The sequence below is a fragment of the Bufo bufo genome, chromosome 4 (assembly GCF_905171765.1).
Source record: "Bufo bufo chromosome 4, aBufBuf1.1, whole genome shotgun sequence".
Taxonomy (NCBI): domain Eukaryota; kingdom Metazoa; phylum Chordata; class Amphibia; order Anura; family Bufonidae; genus Bufo; species Bufo bufo.
Genome location: NC_053392.1, coordinates 425,846,583 through 425,869,627, shown reverse-complemented (window position 1 = coordinate 425,869,627; position 23,045 = coordinate 425,846,583). Strand labels below are relative to the sequence as shown.

The 23,045-nt window shown below is 44.6% G+C and overlaps 1 protein-coding gene across 2 annotated transcripts in view; it reads left to right on the top strand.

Moving 5' to 3' along the window:
• Positions 1 to 23,045, top strand: part of AHCTF1 (AT-hook containing transcription factor 1) — a 289,329-nt gene that overhangs the window by 2,267 nt on the left and 264,017 nt on the right. For both annotated transcript variants that reach the window (XM_040429321.1, XM_040429320.1), the window contains exons 2-5: positions 188 to 322; positions 1,086 to 1,339; positions 1,425 to 1,605; positions 18,213 to 18,420. In XM_040429321.1, coding sequence (XP_040285255.1) covers positions 202 to 322; positions 1,086 to 1,339; positions 1,425 to 1,605; positions 18,213 to 18,420 — 764 coding nt within the window. In that variant the 5' untranslated portion in view covers positions 188 to 201. The remainder of the gene's footprint in view (positions 1 to 187; positions 323 to 1,085; positions 1,340 to 1,424; positions 1,606 to 18,212; positions 18,421 to 23,045) is intronic.

Below are 23,045 nucleotides of genomic sequence, written 5' to 3'. Positions count from 1 at the left end.
CTAGGAAAAGCAGAGAGAAGGCTGCGGTGCTGCCTTCTCAAACAGCTGATCAGCGGGGGTCCTGGGTTTCGGACCCCCACCGATCAGTAAAAAAAATTAAAAAAAATCTCGTAAAACCCCTTTGTGTGACTGTTCACTGGCATTTGTTCTGCTTTACTTGTTCAGTTCTTGACCTTTTTTCTTTTAGTTTTAAGAGGAAAGATGCAAAGTCTAGCCGCACAAGTCACTAGCAGCTTGCTGCAATTTCCTGAGACCACAATAGTAGCTCTTCAGGAGGATGAAATTAACTTGGAATCTGTCTTGCGTGCAAAGTTTACCACAGGTAAGATACCTATTACAGCCAATAAGTAAATATCTCTACATACTTTAGTATACGAAAAGTAAAAGGACATATATGTCACATTCCTATCGACTTCTGTTATGTGGCCACTTTAAGAGAATATATGCTGAATGGGTGCACAGCCCATTCTGTGCCACAATAAACAGGTAAGAACCTTTCAACTCAAATGAGCTGGTTGTCAGAAGGCCCTGGTTGCAAGTCCACGTGCTATGTCGACCACATGACCACCCTGTCCTTGGCTACCAAATTGCGGCAGTCATGTGGTTTAATTCCTTGGGTTTTTGTGTGTTTGTGGCAAAAAATGGACTGTGTGCCCTTCTATGATTTATTCTTTTTTGGGAGTGTCATTTTACACATGCAGAACTGATCTGGGTCTGCTAAGATCCTGCAGCTCTGCCATGCGTGAGAAACCCAGCGATAACACAATTGACAAGTCTAATAGAAGAAGCAGCATATCTGCTTACTCTGTTCGTTGCTTAGTGCTCATTGAGTTCTATCTACCGAAGACAGAAAAGTGATACAGGTTCTGTCTTTGCCTTGGGGCCCTGGTTGCCTCTTACATCTGAAAACGGGACCTGCTCCGATGTCTTGCGACTGCTCCATCCAGTCACGGCGGCCTCAGCGGTCACATGTGCTTGAACTGTCACTGCTAGATGGTTCCTAGGCTGTACAACCCCTTTAACTTCAATGTTTTGTATTTTTAGTTTCATTTCAGTGATTAAAACGTTTCTTTTCCTCTTTAAAGGGCGAGCTGGGCTAGCTTGGCTCGCATGTGGACCCCAACTGGAAGTAACCAATTCTGTAACAGGGGAAAGACTTTCTGCATATTGTTTTAGCACAGTGACTGAAAGACTTCCTACCGTTGTGACAGTCAAAGAGTTTTACTGGCAGAAGAGGACAGGACTTCTTGTGGGTCTAGTTGAAGCAGAAGGCAGTATTCTTTGCTTGTATGATGTTGGTGTCTCCAAAGTTGTCAAAGCTGTCGTTCTTCCTGGATCGGTAAGGATGCCTAAAAACTTGGTTAATTTGCATAATCCTTTGCCGCAGCAATTTTTGTGAAACGTTTTTTTTTTTTTCGTTTTAGGTAACTTGTGTTGAACCCCTAGTAAATGATGGAGGAGCCAGTGCAACCACTCAGCATCTACACCAGAGTCTAAGATGGTTCTTTGGGGTTGCAGCCGTGGTTACAGATGTTGGACATGTTCTTCTTATTGATTTATGTTTAGATGATGTATCTAACAATCAAGATGAATTGGAAGCATCAGGTATTTCTAAATCACAATTTTTGACTTGTGTTGAAACAATATTAACTCCTACCTGACATACATTAGAGAGAGGGCAGCAGTCAGTGTGGAGCGTGTCTGCACAGTTTTCCAAGATTTTATAACTGATGAACTAACCTCAGGATAGGTCATCAGTATCTGATCTATGAGGTCCAACACCTGGGACCTCCGCCAATCTTCTGTTTAAGAAGGCTTCTGTGAGCACCACAGCCTTCTCTCTGCTCACAGCGCTGTATGTTGTATAGCTGTTGTGCCTAAGCCCCATTCATTTCTATGGGCTGAGCTGTGCCTACGCCACGCGACCGATGAATGTGTTGTCACTGGCCTAGGAAAAGCTACTATGAGTGCTGCTGCCTTCTCCAACATCCGGGACCCCCACTGTTTAGCTGTTTGAGAAGGCAGCGGGGGAAAAAAAAGGTCTCAAAGCCTCTTTAAGTAAACTGAAGACATGGAGCGTTGCTAAGGCCCAAAATGGCGCACTTAGTGTAAGGCCACTTTCACACGGGCGAGTTTTCCGTGCGGGTGCAATGCGTGAGGTGAAACGCATTGCACCCGCACTAAATCCGGACCCATTCACTCCAATGGGGCTGTGCAGATGATTTTTACGCATCACTTGTGCGTTGCGTGAAAATCGCAGCATGTTCTATATTCTGCGTTTTTCACGCAACGCAGGCCCCATAGACATGAATAGGGCTGCGTGAAAATCGCAAACAAGATGCAGTGCGATTTATTATTTTTTATTTTTTTTCCAACGCATGGTTATAAGGGAAAATAATAGCATTCTTAATGCAGAATGCTTACTAAAATGTCGATTGAGGGGTTAAAAAATAAATAAAAATTAACTCCGAGGGAAGACAGTATGCGGTTAGAGGAGCCGATTGAGCTAGAAGAATTGAGGGCGGCACTAGCTGCTATGGCTAATGACAAGGCTCCGGGTTTGGATGGGCTTCCGGCGGAAGTTTATAAGTCCTTTGCGGAAGTGTTGCTCCCGGAACTTCTGAAGGTAGAGTTGTTGCGATACCAAATTTTTGATTCGGTTTCGATACCATGAAAAAGTATTGCGATATTCGATACCACGCGAAAAAAATAAACAAAAAAAGCCACGTGCATGCCTCATTTTTAAAAATGGCGAATCGCGCAGTTTTTATTTTATTTTTTCTGTTCCGGCATTCACCACCTAGATTTTTTTATTTTATATTTTAATAGTTTGGACTTTTCTGACGTGGCGATGTAATATGTTTATTTATATATTTTATATGTGAAATTGGAAAAAGGGGGGTGATTTATACTTCATATTTTAGTGTTTTTTTTTTTTTTTTTCACTTTTTATTTAATAACTATTTCCCCCCTTAGGGGCTAGAACCTGGGATCTTTCATCCCTTTTCCTATTCACCCTGATAGATCTCTATCAGGGTGAATAGGACTCCACACTGTCCCTGCTGCTCTGTGCTTTGTGCACACAGCATCAGGGATGTTACCATGGCAACCAGGGCTTCTGTAGCGTCCTGGCTGCCATGGTAACCGATCGGAGCCCCAGGCTTACACAGCTGGGGCTCCGATCAGAAGCTGCCACTGCACCACCAATGAGGGGGAGTGGAGAGGTCCCTGTGGCCACTGCCACCAATGATTTTAATACTGGAGGGTTGAGAGGGGCCGGCGCACTGTGCCACCAATGATTTTAATGGGATGGGGGGATTGAGGGGGGGGGGGCACACTGCACCACCAATGATTTTACCCCTTTATACAGGAGGCGGGTACTAGCAGATCAGCGGCAGTTAACTGCCGCTGATCGCAGCTCCCTGTCAGGGGCAGGGTGCCGGCAATGGGATTCTGCTGCCGGCACCCGCCTCCTGTATGTGTTAAAGACTGACTACTGTATATGAGTCCAGACTTTCACTATTAGGCCACACAGAGCGGCGCCCAGCGATGTCTCAGCACTCACCATTAGTCCTGGGCGCCGCTCCGTTCGCCCGCAGTGCCCCATTACTGTCTCCTCTCCTGCTCCACATGCTGCTGATTACTATCGGAGCGATGGGAGGAGACATCAGCTTCACTAGTGGGCGTTCCTTCTCCCTGGCTGTAGCGCTGTCCAATCGCAGCGCAGGGAAAAGGAACGCCCACTAGTGAAGCTGATGTCTCCTCCCATCGCTCCGATAGTAATCCTATCATTGGTGGCGCAGTGCGCCCGCCCCTCCTCCGCCCCTCTCTTCTCATTGCCGCCCCTCCTCCACCCCCTCTCTTCTCATTGCCGCCCCTCTCTTCTCATTGCCGCCCCTCCTCCGCCCCTCTCTAATCATTGCCGCCCCTCCTCCGCCCCTCTCTTCTCATTGGTGGCAGCGGCAGCAGCACAGGGGGAGGGAGGACAGCTTCCTTCTCCCCGTGCTGCTGAGAGAGAACATGAGCGCGCCGATAGCAGCGCGCTCATGTTCAGAGATACTAGACTGCGCAGAAGCGCAGCCCAGTATCGAAAAAACGGAAATCCCGGTATCGTATCGATACCGGGACAAAAGTATCGATTGGGTATCGAAATTTCGATACCCGCAACAACCCTATCTGAAGGTATTCAATTGTTCCAAGGAGAGGGGGGAGCTTCCTCCGTCTATGCAGAAGGCGGTAATAGTAGTCATTCCTAAGCCGGACAAGGATCACTCTCTCCCTGACTCATATAGACCGATATCGTTACTCTCCACTGATGTTAAGTTGCTTGCAAAGGTCTTGGCCATGCGTCTGTCTAAAGTGATTCTGTCTATCATACACTCTGACCAGACTGGCTTCATGCCTCAGAAATCAACGTCAATTAATATTAGAAGAGTGTTTGCCAGTATTCAACTTCCAGCTGATAATGTTGGAGATAGAGCTATCCTTTCTTTGGATGCGGCCAAGGCCTTTGACAGCATTGAGTGGCGATTCCTGTGGAGAGTTATGGCGTATATGGGATTTGGAGATGAGTATATATCCTGGGTCCAGGTGCTATACTCTAAACCCGAAGCATGTATCAGGGCGAATGGAGGGGTGTCCCCCAAGTTCTGTCTGGGCCGGGGTACTAGACAGGGGTGCCCGTTGTCGCCTCTGCTATTTGCAGTTGCGATTGAGCCATTAGCCGCAGCAATTCGTAAATCAATGGACATCCGGGGGTTCCAATATGGGACAGTTAATAATAAAGTGGCGATGTTTGCAGATGACACCTTGCTTTTTCTGGGAGATACTGGTCCATCGTTGGAAGCGGCTATGAAAATCATTGATTGCTTCGGGGATCTGTCGGGTCTGACTATTAACTGGAGTAAGTCGGCGATTTATGCTGCTCGACGGGCAAGTGCAATCACAGACAGTGCGAGACAGAAATATTCCATGTGTAGCAACCTTTAAGTATTTGGGTATCCATATATCTCCGAGAATCCGAGACTTTGGGCGCCTTAACTTTGACCCGTTGGTTATCAAATTTCGTAATAAGACTAAGGCATGGTGTAAACTATATCTGTCGGTGGCGGGAAGAGCTAATCTCGTTAAAATGGTGTTGATGCCCCAGCTACTCTATGTTCTACATAACTCCCCGGTCTGGCTGTCAAAATCCAAATTTGTTCCTATCAATGCTACTTTCAGGGAGCTCATATGGCGGAAGGGGCAACCGAGAATTAAGCTTGAAACGTTGCAATATCCTAAAACAGAAGGGGGCCTTGCAGTGCCAAACCCCTGGGTGTACTTCCTGGCTGCACAATGCCAACATTTTAAGGGGTGGATGGAACTGGAGTCGAGTGAGATGTCGTGTCAGTTGTTTAAACATTGCTTGTCCTCTAATGACCTAATGCTGATCCTTGAGACTAGGGGGGCTGGAAAGAGTGGTCCGATGGGCGATTTGGGACACTTGATGCAGTCCGTATGGAATAAGGTCAAGCTCCTGAGGGGGGTTTTCGGCAATACGGAATATACTCCACTGTGGGGCAATCCTGTGCTGCCGGAATTCCTCTCCCTGTCTGAGTTTGGGGCATGGAAAAGGAAGGGTATTCTGAGGTTGGGCCATCTTTTGGAGGAAAAGAAGTTCATGTCATTTGCCAGATTTCAAGAGAAGTATGATCTGCCTAGAACTCACTTTTATAAGTACCTTCAGGTGAGACATGCATACAACTCTACATTTAAAGGTACGACTGAGGTGGCAGGGAGAGATGCTGCATTGCACCAGATTCTGTCCAGGGGGGCGAGGAGAGGTATGATTTCCTGTATATACAAGCTGCTGCTTGAGAAGTTTCTAATGTCGCATCCGCTTACGGCTAAAAGTAAATGGGAGAAAGATGTTGGCGAATTAACTGATGACCAATGGTCTGACATACTGGAGGCGATACCTCTCTCTTCCTTGAGTGAAGGACGTAAACTCTCGCAGCTGTTTATTGTCCATAGGGTCTACAAAACACCGGTTTTTCCATTTCATCCACCATGACGGCCCACATTGAGATTGACCCTTGACCTCTGTAGGGGCAGGAACACATAGAGAGTTTAAATTCCCCCCACCCCTCCACCTCCTCAGTGCTTTCCTGCCCCTACAGGGGCCAACATGTAGAGAGAGCCCTCCTTCTAGGAGGGTAGTAGCTTTATTCTCTTACAGGAATCTCCTGCTGGCCTCCCACGGCAGGGGCTAAGGCTGGCCAGCTTGGAGCAACAAGGACCCTCGTCTTAGCTTATGCTGAGGCCTGCGGTCCTTCCCTACCTCAGACTTCCTTCCCTCCTCTGGGTAAAAGTCGGGGGTGCCAGCTTCACAAGGCGCCTCGCGCGCGGCGCTTGGCGCCCTTCCTCTCAGGTGACCCGGCAGGAGGAGTGGTGCGGCGCATGAAGCGCATTAGAGGCGGGCCGGGCGGCGCACGTACCTTTTTCTACAAGCTGGTGCGGCGCAGGCTCACGCTGTCAGTCGGGGCGCTGCTTGATGACGTCAGACGCCGGGACAAGATTTTAAAAAAACGCGGTTGTCAGCCTTTGCCTGCTGCACCGCGATGTCTGAAGCACCTACTCCTCGCCAGGAAGGCTCTGATCCTTTGGCCATCAGTACAGTGAGTCCCCTCTGGGGGGAAATTGTATTTTGAATTTTACTTCTGTTCCAATTCTAAGCATGGTATATCTGGTTGCTTCCTCCAGGGCAGCAAAGAATCTAAAACTAAAGCAAAGCTCTCAAAGTGCTGTGCATGCTCAAGAAGGTTACCTGAAAATTACAAAAAAAGGCTGTGCAAGCCTTGTACTGCCGAAATATGGAAGGAAGAGCAACCAGATATTCTGTCCGAAATGAAAACTTTTATTACGGACGAAATCAGATCATCTTTGGCCACTATGTCTGTCCCCGCTAGTGTCCCCAACCCTCCCAAGAAACGCAAACTGTCGGTCGTCTCCTCATCTGAGGGCGAGGATGTAGAGGAAGCTTCCGTCACATCCAGACAGATTCCTGCTGAGGACCCCTTGTCAGAGGGGGAAATTTTGGAGGACAAAAAATATTTTTTCTCCACAGACGAGATGGAGGATTTACTCAGAGCAGTCAGGTCCACAATGGGAATTGAGGATACCCCTAGACCCCGGACCGTCCAGGATGAAATGTTTGGCGGCCTTAGATCCAAGACTTCCATCGTCTTCCCTATAAACGAGAATATACGGGAGATGATTATGGAGGAGTGGTCAGATCCTGAGAAGAGATTAGGTGTCCCCAAGGAGTTCAGGAACCGACTCTGCTTTGATCCAGCAGAAAGCAAAATATATAGCTGAAAGTACTAGCTTCAAGTACTACATTAAGTACTAGTAAAGAGATATTGCAGCAGACTAAAGAGATTCAAGAGATACTGCAAGAGATTGGCTTAGAGTCTCCAACTGGCTCATCTGTGTTGTTTTTGCTGATCATTGCTTGAGAAGAGGTAAGGAATTCGGTCAGCTGTTTGCTATTGTGCGTTTGCTAATGAGCCTAGCTCACTAAGGTGTTACATTTGTTGCTGGGGGAGGAGTTTGGGAAGGAGTGTGTGTATATATAGAGACAGACTCATTAGCTGGCCTAATTCATTAGCTGAAAGTACTAGCTTCAAGTACTACATTAAGTACTAGTAAAGAGATATTGCAGGAGATAGTCAGGAGGTAGGCTGGAAGGTGGAAACAATACAAAAAAAAAAAGGTAAGATTTGTTTGATTTAAAGTTACAAATTTATTTTTTTATTTTTTTTCTCCTCTTTAAAATGGCAGACTTGGTTCAGTGCAGGAATTGTTGTGCATTTATTTCATGTTCCACTCTTTGGAGATTCGGATGCTGTCAGATCTGTAGACAGTTCTCCTTACTGCAGCAGGAAATTGCATTTTTGAAAGCTGAAATATTTAAATTATCTGTTAAACAAACTCCAGCTAGGACTGCTGCAATGCCACTGCCACAGAGGACCCCCAGAAATGGCAGATGGGTTAATGTAGGTTCTGGAAGTCTTAGAGTGGTGGATAGAAGACATGTCCCACAGTCGGTGGTTCTCCATAATTCATTTGCAGCACTCTCAGAATGTAAGGACAACATGGATATGGACTCAAGCACAGAGGGTGAGAAACCATCGACTCCTATGTCTAATGTATGCAACAAAAAAGATAAAGTGAAGTCTCAAAGGATGCAGCTGTTGCTGGGTGATTCAATCATAAGAAGTGTGGAGCTTAAAGAAAATGGTTTTGTGAGATGTCTCCCTGGGGCTACTGCTAGAAGAGATAGAAGACGTATTATTAATATTGTTAAGCAAGCAAAGCAGGAAGGGGACGTGGATGTTCTTGTCCATCTAGGGACAAATGACCTGGCTTGCAATGAAGTGTCAGAGGTGAAAAAATATTTTATCACACTTGGTAATGACGTACAGGATTTTGCATCCACCATTTCATTTTCTGAAGTTCTGCCTGTGCATAATGTTCAGAATGATAGGCAGAGGCGCATAAAGGAGTTCAACATATGGCTTGGTAAATGGTGTCAAGAGCAAGGATTTGGCTTTGTTTCTCATGATAGCTCTACTTGGAATAGAAAGGAACTGTACAAAAAAGATGGTTTGCATCTTTCTCTCAAAGGAACAAATGTTCTTAGTGAACAGCTCCAAGAATTTGCGAAAGAGTATTTAAACTAGGAAGGGGGGGCAAAAGTGAAAATAAGAGTCCAATTGCCCCCCGAAACAATGCCAGAACAGGTCAGAAGCACAAATGCTCGCAGTTTAGGTAAAAAAATCAATGAACTTGGGTCAATAATGGCATCTGAGAATGTAGATTTAGTGGCTGTTACGGAGACATGGTTTAATGAAAGAAATGACTGGGACATAACCATACCAGGGTACTCTTTATACAGAAGAGACAGAGAAGGCAAGAAAGGAGGAGGAGTGGCCCTGTATGTGAAAGATAGCATTAAATCTAACCTAATACAAGTTGGTGAGGCCAACATAGAGTCAGTTTGGGTTACGTTGCAGTTTGCTAACCATGCAGTAACTCGTGTAGGTGTGATATATAGACCACCTGGTCAAGTTAAAGAACTAGATGATCTACTAGTTGAAGAAATAGCTAAAATGACAATGAAAGGAGAGGTTATCATTATGGGAGATTTCAATCTTCCAGATATAAACTGGAAAACCAAAATAGCAAGTTCTACCAGGAGTACAGATATTCTAAATTCCCTACTGGGGTTATCTCTACAACAAGTGGTTGAGGAGCCAACCCGGAGGGAGGCCATTTTGGATTTGGTATTCACAAATGGGGATTCGGTATATGATGTCATTGTAGGCGAAACCTTGGGATCTAGTGATCACCAGTCAGTGTGGTTTAATATAAGAACTGTGAAAGAGTCCCACCACACAAAAACAAAAGTTTTAGATTTTAGAAAAACAGACTTTTCAAAAATGAAATTAGTCATAAATGAGTCCTTATCAGACTGGAACGGATTACATGGAGTCCAGGAGAAATGGGACTACTTAAAAGGTGCATTATTGAAGGCAACAGAAAATTGCATTAGACTCGTCAGTAAAAGCAAAAAAAGGAGGAGACCAATGTGGTACTCGGCAGAAGTGGCCCAAATCATTAAAAAGCTAGCATTTTGTAATTATAAAAAAACCCAGAGCAATGAAGATAAGGAAATCTACAAGATTAGGCAGAGAGAGGCCAAGCAAGTTATAAGAACTTCTAAAGCGCAGGCAGAAGAAAAACTAGCTCAGTCTATGAAAAAAGGGGATAAGACATTCTTCAGATATATAAATGAAAAAAGGAAATTAAAACAAGGAATAACTAAATTAAAAACAAAGGACGGAAGGTATGTAGAAGAGAATAAAGGGCTAGCCGACTGCCTTAATGAATACTTCTGTTCAGTTTTTACAAAAGAAAAAGGACCTCCACTAGAAAGAATGACTATTAAATCGTTTGATGCATGTATCTTTACAGAGGAAGATGTTCTAAGTTTGCTGTCTAAGGTGAAGACAGATAAGTCACAGGGGCCTGATGAGATACACCCAAAATTATTAAAAGAGCTTAGTGGTGAGCTGGCAAAACCGTTAACAGATTTATTTAACCAATCATTAGTAACAGGAGTCGTCCCGGAAGATTGGAAATTGGCAAATGTCGTGCCCATTCACAAGAAAGGTAGTAGGGAGGAATCGAGCAACTATAGACCAGTGAGTCTGACATCAATAGTAGGCAAATTAATGGAAACCCTATTAAAGGATAGGATTGTGGAACATCTAAAATCCCATGGATTGCAAGATGAAAAACAACATGGGTTTACTTCAGGGAGATCATGTCAAACAAATCTTATAGATTTTTTTGACTGGGTGAATAAAATAATAGACGGTGGAGGTGCAGTAGACATCGCATATCTAGATTTTAGTAAGGCTTTTGACACTGTCCCACATAGAAGACTTATCAATAAACTGCAGTCATTGAGCATGGACTCCCATATTGTTGAGTGGATTAGGCAGTGGCTGAGTGACAGACAACAGAGGGTTGTAGTCAATGGAGAACATTCAAAACAAGGTCATGTTACCAGTGGGGTTCCACAGGGATCTGTACTGGGACCGATTTTGTTTAATATCTTCATAAGTGATATTGCAAAAGGCCTTGCTGGTAAGGTTTGTCTTTTTGCTGATGACACAAAGATATGTAACAGGGTTGATGTTCCTGGAGGGAAACGCCAAATGGAAAAGGATTTAGGAAAACTAGAAGAATGGTCAGAACTCTGGAAACTGAAATTTAATGTGGATAAGTGCAAGATAATGCACCTGGGGCGTAAAAACCCAAGGGCAGAATATAGAATATTTGACACAGTCCTGACCTCAGTATCTGAGGAAAGGGATTTAGGAGTAATTATTTCAGAAGACTTAAAGGTGGGAAGACAATGTAATAGAGCAGCACGAAATGCCAGCAGAATGCTTGGATGTATAGGGAGAGGTATAAGCAGTAGAAAGAGTGAAGTGCTTATGCCGCTGTACAGAACACTGGTGAGACCTCACTTGGAGTATTGTGCGCAGTACTGGAGGCCATATCTCCAGAAGGATATAGATACTCTAGAGAGAGTTCAGAGAAGAGCTACTAAACTAGTACATGGATTGCAGGATAAAACTTACCAGGAAAGGTTAAAGGACCTTAATATGTATAGCTTGGAAGAAAGAAGAGACAGAGGGGATATGATAGAAACTTTTAAATACATAAAGGGAATCAACTCGGTAAAGGAAGAGAGCATATTTAAAAGAAGAAAAACTACCACAAGAGGACACAGTTTTAAATTAGAGGGGCAAAGGTTTAAAAGTAATATAAGGAAGTATTACTTTACTGAGAGAGTAGTGGATGCATGGAATAGCCTTCCTGCAGAAGTGGTAGCTGCAAATACAGTGAAGGGGTTTAAGCATGCATGGGATAGGCATAAGGCCATCCTTCATATAAGATAGGGCCGGGGGCTATCCATAGTATTCAGTATATTGGGCAGACTAGATGGGCCAAATGGTTCTTATCTGCCGACACATTCTATGTTTCTATAATCAGACCCCCAAAGTCGACATACAGGTGGCTAAGGTTGTAAAGAAAACCGCTCTTCCCTTTGAGGATTCCTCCCAATTGGGTGATCCAATGGACAGAAAGGCAGACGGGCTCCTAAAAAGATCCTGGGAGTCAGCAATGTTTGGGGTAAAAGCAAACATTGCAGCAACTTCAGTAGCCAGGGCTATGTATATATGGCTGGGGGAATTGGACGAACACCTAAAAAATAAGACCCCAAGAGAAGAAATCAGGGAGTCTATTCCACTCCTTCGTTCCGCCACAGCATTCTTAGCGGATGCCTCTGCGGAATCCATCCGTTTCTCAGCCAAAGACGCTGCTCTCTCTAACGCAGCCAGGCGAGCATTATGGATGAAAGCATGGTCAGGGGACAAGGCTTCCAAAGCCAAACTCTGTTCTATCCCATTTTCTGGGGAGTTTGTCTTTGGTCCCACTCTAGATAAGATTTTAGAGGGAGCGGCGGATAAGAAGGGATTTCCGGAGGACAAGGAGTCTAGAAAGAAGCCCTTTCGTCAGTTCCAGCCCCAGCAGAGATCCTACAGGGGGAAAGGAAAAACTGGCAGGTGGAGCTATCCCAAAGGGGGAAGAGGGAGAGGCTTCATTCTCAATCCCCAAAACCGTCAAAATAAACAGCAATGACGCCAGAGTAGGGGGGAGACTGAAGGGGTTCTTACCATCTTGGGAGCAGATCACCTCAAATCCCTGGGTTCTAAACGTAGTCTCTCAAGGCTACAAGATAGAATTCACATCAATCCCCCCAAGAAGATTCTGCATCTCATCCCAGAACAAAACAGAGCTTCCAAAAATATGGCAGGGCGTCCGAGACCTCTTAGATCTAGGGGTAATTCAGAGGGTCCCGCAACTAGAACAAAGGAGAGGTTTCTACTCCAACCTCTTCCTAGTAAAGAAACCAAACCAATCCCTGCGAACCATCATAAATCTAAAACCTCTAAACAGATCCATCTTATACAGGAAATTCAGGATGGAAACCATCACATCCACTATTCCCCTAATCCAGAAAGGAGCGTTTATGTCGTCAATCGACCTCAAAGACGCATACTACCATATTCCTATTCATCATCTTTCTCAAAAGTACTTAAGATTCTCCCTAAAAGGGCCGGACGGCTTGATCCACCATTTTCAATATGTCGCCCTCCCTTTCGGCATCTCCTCGGCCCCCAGGGTCTTCACAAAGGTGGTAGTGGAAATGGTGGCCTATCTTCGTCAGGAAGGTATAACAATTATCCCATACCTAGACGACTTCCTTATTCTTGGCAATACAGAAGCCGAAAATCTGTCTGCAACTCGGAGATTCTCAGAGTTGCTAAAAGATCTGGGTTGGATCATAAATATAAAAAAAATCCACTCTGATCCCATCCAGAAGAATAAGATTCCTAGGCGTAGAACTGGACTCAGCCCTGTTAAAGACCTTTCTTCCCCAGGACAAAACAGTGGCGCTAGTAGAGAAGATCCGAATGTTTCAGAGTTCTCACAGGTGCTCCATCAGACGGTCCATGAGTCTTCTCGGAAGTCTAACTGCCTGCATCCCCTCGGTTGCCTGGTGCCAAAGCCACACAAGGGTAATCCAGAGTTGGATCCTAAGTGTATGGGATGGAAGACAGACAAACCTAGACAAAAATATATGGATTCCTCAGTCCGTAAAATCGGATCTAAGCTGGTGGAAAGAAAGAAGAAGACTGCTTGGAGGTCTACAGTGGCGGAACTACCCGGCCGTTCAGGTAATAACAGACGCAAGTCTGGAAGGCTGGGGAGCAAAAATAGGAGACCATCTTCTACAGGGTACTTGGCCAGAAGACATAAGAAAAAGATCCTCCAATTACAGAGAGCTGTACGCTGTCCTCGAAGCATTAACAAAAGGAGAAGACCTACTGAGGGGTCATCATCTAAAGATTCTATCCGACAATACCACAACTGTGGCATACCTACGACACCAAGGAGGGACAAGGTCACGCCTGTTGGGCGCTGTAGCAATGAAAATCTTCTCCTGGGCAGAAGAGAACACCCTGTCGCTCTCCGCCATCCATTTAAAGGGCTGCGAAAACACAGTAGCAGACTACCTGAGCAGGGAAAAAATAGATCCAGGGGAATGGTCCCTGAACCGAAAGATCTTCCAGAGGATCTCAAAAAGATGGGGTCATCCGGAAGTAGACTTATTCGCTTCAAGAAAAAATACGCAGGTAGAATGCTTTTGCTCCCTAAACCAGGAGGACGGCCCGTGGGCAATAGACGCCCTATCAATTCAGTGGAATTGGAGACTGGCTTATGCATTTCCCCCGATACCACTATTACCGCGAGTCATCCAGAAGCTTCTAGGAGAACCAACTACTCTCATCCTAATAGCCCCCCTATGGCCAAAGAGGAGCTGGTTCTCTACTCGAAGACAGCTATCGCTGGAGGATCCCTGGGAAATTCCTTTTTAGAGAGACATCCTAGTCCAGGGCCCACTTCTGCATCCAGACCCAGGAATCTTCAGACTGGCAGCCTGGATCCTGAGAGCGAAACCTTAAAGAACAGAGGCCTGTCAGATAAGGTGATTCTCATGCTCAAGGCCAGTAGAAAAAAAGTGACATCTTCCATCTATTTAAAGATATGGAAAAGATACTGTTCTTGGTTAGGAATTGATCACCCGGACACCTCTTCTCCTCCCATCAACAAGATTCTGGACTTCCTCCAGAGCGGTCTGGAATTAGGTCTGAGACCTAGTACTCTGAAAGTACAAATATCAGCCCTCAGTACCTTCTACGACTGCAGCTTAGCCAATCACAGATGGGTCAGGAGGTTTATTAGAGCAGCTTCAAGGTTAAGACCCACCCTTAAATCTAGAGCTCCAACTTGGGACTTGAACATCGTCCTAGAAGGCCTAACAAAGCCTCCATTTGTACCGTTATCAGAGATCTCCTTAAAACACCTTTCTCTGAAGACTGCTTTCCTGATAGCAATTACTTCAGCCAGACGTATTGGAGAACTTCAGGCCCTCTCCTGCAGGGAACCATATCTCCAAATCTGTAATGATCACATCCGCCTAACGCTCGACCCTGGGTTCCTCCCTAAAGTAGTCTCCTCCTTCCACCAGGAACAGCAGATCTTTCTACCTTCTATCACTAGGTCCGAAGTTGCAGGGTCTAGTGATAACATGTACCTCTTAGACGTTAAGGATACAGTAATTCAATACCTAGAGGCTACCAGGGCTCTTAGGATAGATAATAATCTCCTAGTTCAGTTCTCTGGAAAAAATAAAGGGAAGAAGCTAGCTAAATCCTCCATAGCTAGATGGATCAGGTCCACCATCGAGTGTTGCTACAGGATACAGGACAAGCCCAGTCCTGGCAATATTAAAGCCCATTCCACTAGGGCCACTGCCTCCTCTTGGGCTGAAAAAAGAGGCGTCTCACTAGACCAGATTTGTAGGGCCGCAACCTGGGCTAGCACAAACACCTTTGTAAGACACTATCGCCTTAATCTTCCAGACTCGAATGAGGCTCTTTTTGGTCGGAAGATTATACAGGCCATATCCCCACCCATGTAGTCATTTGATACATCTCAATGTGGGCCGTCGTGGTGGATGAAATGGAAAAACCGCAATTAGACTTACCGGTAATTCCGTTTCCTTGAATCCACCATGACGGCCCCGTACTATTCCCATCCCAAAAAAAAAAAAAAAAAAACACATATCATATATGTGTAATAAAAAAAAAATATAAAATACGAGTTTAAGGGTATGAATCAATATCTATTACTCTCTTTTCCACCTTTCGGATAATTTGTAAAGCACTGAGGAGGTGGAGGGGTGGGGGGAATTTAAACTCTCTATGTGTTCCTGCCCCTACAGAGGTCAAGGGTCAATCTCAATGTGGGCCGTCATGGTGGATTCAAGGAAACGGAATTACCGGTAAGTCTAATTGCGTTTTTTTTTGTTCCGTATAGGGTTCAGACCCACGGATGAGTGTCCAAGATGCTCTGTGATGTCTGCAGATTTGTTGCATATGATGTGGACATGCGAGAGGTTAGGGAGATACTGGGAGTTGGTACGTCAGACAATACAGGATGTATACAAGGTATGAATACCCTCTGACCCGAAAGTGTGTGTGTTAGGATATGTCTCTGAATTGGCCACTGGGCAGGTGCATAAAATAGCTATAGGGAGAATGTTATATGTCGCTAGGAAGTTAATAGCCCTACATTGGATACAGACAGCGCCGCCAATCCTAGGCGAATTCCTAAGTGCGGTTGACACAATGCTGAGTTATGAACGGATGGTGTACCAGAAGCGTGGATGCCCAGCGAAATTTGAAAAATTGTGGGATCCATGGCTGGCGTTTCGACGTCTGAATAGAAATGTTTAAAAATGTGCCTTTGTTTTTTCTAGGTTAGGGTGTGGTGGGATGGGTTAGGGGGGGGAGGTTGGAATGGAACTGGATTAATACACATAGTTTGGTGCCCTTTTTGTTATTAGTCCTATTGACAATATGTCTCTATGTCATCCTTGTATGTATTGTGGAAAAACGTGTATTTACACTGTAAAATGTTTAAAAAAATGATCTGATTTAAAAAAAAAATAACTAACTCCGCTCATCCAGTTGCTCGCGCAGCCGGCATCGTCGTCTTTCTTCTTTCAGGACCTGCAAAAGGACCTTTGACGTAATCGCACTCGCCACGTGGTGAGCGCGGTGACGTCAGCGCAGGTCCTGCTGAATGAAGATAGAAGGATCTTCTATTTTCATTCAGCAGGACCCGCGCTGACGTCATCGCGCTCACCACGTGATTACGTCATCAAAGGTCCTTTTGCAGGTCCTGAAAGAAGAAGAAAGCAGACTTTGCCTTCTGCGTGAGCAAGTGGATGAGGTGAGTTAATTTTTTATTTTTTTAACCCCTCAATCGACATTTTAGTAAGCATTCTGTATTAAAGGGAACCTGTCACCTGGAATTTGGCAATAGAGCTGAGGACATGGGCTGTTCGAGGACGTACTAGCGGCAATCTATGTCCAGTCCCCATAGCTCTGTGTGCTTTTATAGTGTTAAAAAAACGATTTGATACATATGCAAATTAACCTGAGATGAGTCCTTTCCCTGACTCCTCTCACGTGCAAGACACATCTCAGGTTAATTTGCATATGTATCAAATCGTTTTTTTTTACACAATAAAAGCTCACAGAGCTATGGTGACTGGATATTCCAGATTTGCTAGCGGCCATCTAGCAACCCATGTCCTCAGCTCTATACACAAAATCCCGGTGACAGGTTCCCGTTAAATCTGTTAATGATTTGACAGTGATCATTTTTGTAAATATACTTGATTTACAAATTCCCACCGTTAAGGATAAAATTCGTCCCCACTTACCTCATTGTTGTGACTCTGTCTCCCCTGGTTATGGCCACCGCTCTAATCCATAATTCCCGGTGGCTGCACTTGTGCAGAAGACTCCTTTTCTCCCGGCTGGGCCGCTCGCGATGGTGACTTCTTCCCGGCCAGAATAGTACAGAGCTGCGAACGCGCACGCCGCTCTGTACTATACTGGCCAGAAATAAGTCACCATGGCGCATGCGCAGTGGTGTGCGCGTTCAGTCCAGCGCCCGGCTGGGAGAAGACTTCAATCAAGATGAAGCCAGCCCCAGCCAGAATCCAGGAAGTGAATGGCGCGGTGGCAGCAGGTAAGTATAAAAAGGCGAAGTGGGAATACCCCTTTAACTTCTCCAATTGTTTCCTTTCCCTTTGGAATTTGTGGAAACAGTTCCTAACCATGAGATTAAAGCAGACTCGCTTTGTAAGCACACCAGCCTTTTAAAAATCCTTTCCCTGCGGTACACCGGGCAGCATGTTTTTGGCCTCCCAGTTCTAGGACCTGCCACTTGCAGTATGTAGAGAAATAGCCCAGTAGTGTATACTTAGAGGTTGTCCAATTTCAAGGTGAAACCAGACAACCCTTTGCGGATTCACCCAATGAAGATGTCATTACGTCCCACGCTCTTTGTTTGGCCAGGCTTCAGCCATGCTGTCACATAGTCAACATGGCCACTGCAGCTAATAATACACCTGAAGAGGCCAGTGAGTGGCTGCAGGGGTTACATGTTGTCGATGTGGTGTCACCAAAGTTTATATCCTCCATTCAAACTAGTGTAGTGAAGCTGCACCACTTAATGAAACCCATGTGCTGGCAAGGAGCTGGTTCTGGTAGAAATCTACCATATATTTATACCTTATGCTTCTCAAAAGGCTGTAAAGCTTCTGAACAATATACTGGTATGTGCGAAATCCATGTCAGAAGTTGACTCTCTGGCCACTGGTGCAGCTTCCACCAGTTGGACGAATAGATATGGCAACACTCCCACCCACTCCCTGGGATGTGAATTGGAAAGCTGCTTGCAGAAATAAATTGTTACATGAACTACATACAACACGTATTTGCTTGAAAATCAATAGAAAGCTTGTGTTGGGCTTTTTTAACACTGATTTTGGCGTGCAAAAACAAGCTGAGATCCTGGTCTATCCTCTTTGTGAACACACCATAACCCATCAGTCCTCACTTTAATCACTTCATGTTACTGACACTTACTTTGTTAATTTGTAGACCTTGAAGTCATTAGTGGGATACCTGCAGAAATCCCCAAACTTCGAGAAGCTGCTAATAGAGAGAGACGACACTTGTGCCTTCAGTTACTGGCCCCATCAGGAACCGCTGTCACCACCGTCGGCTATATAAGTAGAACTAACCAGCTGGCTGTAGGATTTTCTGATGGATACCTCTCTTTATGGAACTTGAAAACTTTAAGACGAGAGTAAGTAATGCAGTGTACATGCTTCCTGGTTTATAATTGCACAATTGTCTTGAACATTCTTTCATGTACCCCAGAAGCCCCATCTGTTGCGTGTCAGCCATGAATTCTCTGCAAAATGGGGGACCACTTGAATTTTTGCACTAGTTTTTATTTGACTTTTTGTTTCTAAACCTACTGTAAAGGTGCATTAACATGGCTGTATTTTTATATTTTTTTATATTATCTCTTTAAAAGAAGACCATTCCCTAGTGAAAGGTACCCACTTCCCATAAATGAAATATAAATAAAAAAATCACAAAAAAACATAATCTAGTGACTTTCATTGCTATCCCTGGGTGAGACAGTATCACACAGTCAATCAAAGATCTGTGCAATACATGAGCATGGCTGTCGAGTCGGTAAACCAAATTTCCAACTCCTGATTGTCACACTCTGCCATCCAGCTTCATCATAAATGGCCAATAATCTAGTACAAACAAATTTAGTGTAGTAAAATGGTTACATTGGCCATTTACTTACTATCATGTAAGTAATAAGGCTACTTAGAACATAAAGCATATTTACTTACATTTTCTAAATTTAAGTAAATATCCAATGCACTATACATTAAATAACTGGAAAACAGTGCTATACACTAAAATGGAACCTGACACCAAGATATTTAACCAATCACATAAGCTTATCTGCCGAAGCATGTTGTCCCCAATGGTGCGCTTGTCTTGATTTTGGGTTTCATGTATACCGATATACTTCCTCTCCAGCATGGCCATGTTCCTCTGCTCTGGTGCAGCCAATGATATCATGTATAAAGATTATTTTCTCTGTATACATGAAACCCAAAGTCAAGTCAAGACAAGGAGACCGTTTAATACTGGGAAGGGGGGGGGGGGGGGGTACACTGCCCACCAATGCAAACATTGTAGAAACATTCCCGGCACCTGACCTCTGACAGGAAGCTGCCGCCCGCGCAATTAACCCCTCAGGTGCTGCGGATGGCAGCGCCCTGTCAGAGGTGCGTCCCCATCACCATGGGAACACCTCGGGTTTAGAATATACTATCGGATCTGAGTTTTCTCCAATCAGATGGTATATTTTAACTTCAAGCGTCCCCATCACCATGGGAACGCCTCTCCACGCCCAGCTCGTCGCTGATCCACTGCTCCGGTAAACAAAGCCAAACTTGCCCGCAGCAGGGCTAAGCTACTGAACTAACTACCTGCCCAGCGCCCGGAACTGCATGTCCTGGGCGTCGGGCGATACGATTTCCACATCCTTGTAGATGTCATGGAAATATAGAGAATCGTGTGCAAGTCTAAATGTGAATACAAAAAACATGAAAAAAAGTGTAACTGCTATATTCAGTGCTTGCATTCGGGTACTTTCACACTAGCGTTATTCTTTTCTGGGATTGAAATCCGGTAAAGGGTCTCAATACTGGAAAAAAACGCATCAGTTTTGTCCTAATGCATTCTGAATGGAAATCAATCCGTTCAGTATGCATCAGGATGTCTTCCGTTCCATCCCTTGTACAGTATTTGACCGACCAAAATACCGCAGCTTGCGGCTGTATTTTATTTCCGGCTAAAATCCCGGAACACGACCGCACTTGCCGGATCCAGCATTAATTTCCATAGAGATGTATTAATGCCGGATCCTGTACCAGGAATTGCCGAGTTGCCAGATCCGGTTTTCCAGTCTGTGCATGCGCTGGGACATAGAAGGAGCTATTTTTGATTTTGATTTTTGAATTATTTTTTTTTTATACCGTATTAGTTGTTATATCACCGGATCCAGAAAAACGCTAGTGTGAAAGTACCCTTTAAAAGGATTGCCTGGCAGTAAACTCTTAACAGGTACCCGCATTCTGCCTCCAATATGGGAAGGTTCTTACCTACGTGCTATCCACAGCTCTGGTCCTGCGTGCCGCCCCTGTGTTCTTTTGGTCCATGGTTTGTTTACTTCCTCTCCAGCATGGCCATGTTCCTCTGCTCTGGTGCAGCCAATGACTGGCTTCAGCGGTGACTTGTCCAAAAGAGACCCATCACAGCAGATGACCATGCTCATACTGAGGAGCAAGTAAACAAGCCACGAGAGTCAGTGCACAGGACAGGAGTCGTGGGTACCATGTAAGTATAACTTTCCATAGCGGAGGCGGGCAATTGAGAAAAGTTATATATTGGGGGCGTGTCCGGATGTGGAGCTGAGCGGTTGCACGCTGCACTAGCTCCGTTCACCAGCGGCTCAAATCGCAAGATAGTGAGCCCTCACTTACCCCAAAACAGCAGGGGCACTCACCGAACCTTCCCAATATTTCTGATGATGGGACGCATAAAAAGAAAAGAGGGCCCGCCGAGCAAAATCGCGACCTTCAGAGCAGCAGGAGAAATCCAAGATGGCGCCCGCTCTCTGCACCACGAGGCGCCGGAGGCAGGATATGGAGGTGAGCTCCTTGCAGCGCGCACTAGAAGTGCAAGAGGTAGAAGTCCTCCAATTAACTCACCCTCCTCCTCTCCTGTTAACCCCTCATCTTCCACAAGGCAGCACAACCCATTAACTGCCACATATAAGCACATGCTGCAAGACACATCAGCTATATGTGCTTCAGGGAATCTGCCCCAGGAGGTACAACAGTCACACTCACCTCCTCCTCCTCACTGCTACTAGTGGTTATTCTGCTCCAATTACCGAGGCCACTTTAAGGTCTCTATTAGGTGATCTAAGGCATTCTATACAAAAGGACATATCCACAGCACTCTCGGTTTTACAAAAAGATATAACTCATATTGGAGAAAGAACAGCCCATATTGAAGACAAGATGGAAGAATTCTCCAACGCCCACAACCAGCTGGTGGACGCACATAACGATGCTGAGGACGAAATATCTGTCTTAAAACTCAAACTTGAGGACCGTTCAAGGCGTAACAACTTAAGATTTAGAGGAATTCCAGAAACCGTTGACCCTGACTCTATTAAGGACTTCCTCACTGATTACTTTGTCGCCTTAGTACCAACAGCAGAACAGAAAGATCTACTAATTGATAGAGCGCACAACAGGATCCCTAAACCCAAAAGCGCTCCTAACACTGCTCCCAGAGATATTATTGCCAGGCTGCACTTCTATCACTTCAAAGAGCTAATCCTTAAAGCAGCAAATTCAACTCGAGACCTCCCTGGCCGATTCAAGAATATACTAATATTCTCTGACCTTTCTGCAACTACCCTGAACAGACGCAGGGAATTTTCAAGCACTACTAAAATTCTCAGGGATCACAATGTCCCTTACAAATGGGGCTACACGGTAAAACTCTTGATCTTCAAGAACAGAATTACACACACAATCTCCTCCCCAAGCGACACCATGAAGCTGCTCCAGAAATGGTCCTTAGCTAAGGTGGATGAGGACACCTCATCTCACCTCAGAAGAAAAGACCTCCTACCCTGACCAAAGAGTGGACCTGAATCCTCTCCCCCCTCAAGAAAGAATACTCCTTCCCTCTTTAAAGAACATATCCTTTCTATTATATAGGGGTCACTAGACTGCTTTAAATGTTCTACATTCTGTACCGCAGGTTCTCTACGGAGATAACCCACCTGCACTACTAATCCTGCCTCTGTCAATACCTGGATACATTTTGGTATCAAGTTGGTTCTCTTTGAACCGGACTTTATTGTTTCTACTTGTTATAGATAAAGTGATTTAGTTCAGATTAACTTTATCTAATCCTCTATTCCTCCTAATCTCCATTCCTATCTCCTTCATACCTATTTCCTCCCTTCTATTGCAACACCACTGTTAAACCTTAGGTGACAAGTGAAATTGTGTTTTTTTTTTTTTTTTTTTTTTTAGGCTAAAGGGCAATTGAAGTACCTTGATTGAGGTACCTGCTCTTGCTCTGCTACATTTTGTGCAATTTACAGTGTTACTTGCTCTGTACTCCTTTGTTACCAGCGATGGTTATTAAAATCTCTAATGTAAATGGGCTAAATGGACTATTTAGCCCATTTACATTAATTGAAGAGATTTTTATTTTTTTAATTAAAAGATCTTTACTTTAGAAGGAAGTTAATTCCCTCAAAAGTGAAATGGTCTGTATTTAAGAAACCCACTTGAATGAGTTTGATGTATAGACTCAAGCATAAAAAATTCTCCAATTTATTTGCATCACCGGCGATTAACAAGAAAAGAGTAGTCATTGCTATTAAGGACTCCCTTTCTTTTCATCTGATCCAGAGCATAAATGATAGTGAAGGAAGATATGTTATAGTGGTATGCAACATCAATAATACCCTATATACACTAGTCTCCTTATATGCACCGAACACAAACCAACTTGCATTTATCAAGGAAGTAATAACGACTGCCTTATCCATTAAACAAGGTTCCCTGGTCATATGTAGGGATTTCAATTTACCGCCATCACCGATAATGGATAAATCAAACCACACCACTTCTCAACCCTCCTCCCAATTCGCACAATACCGATTATCACAAGATCTATATGATGCCTGGAGAGTTTTACACGCATCAGAGCGTGATTATACTTTTTATTCTCACCCTCACAAACAATACTCGAGAATTGACTTGATATTAGTGGACAAATGGACCCTACAAAAAGTCACATCCT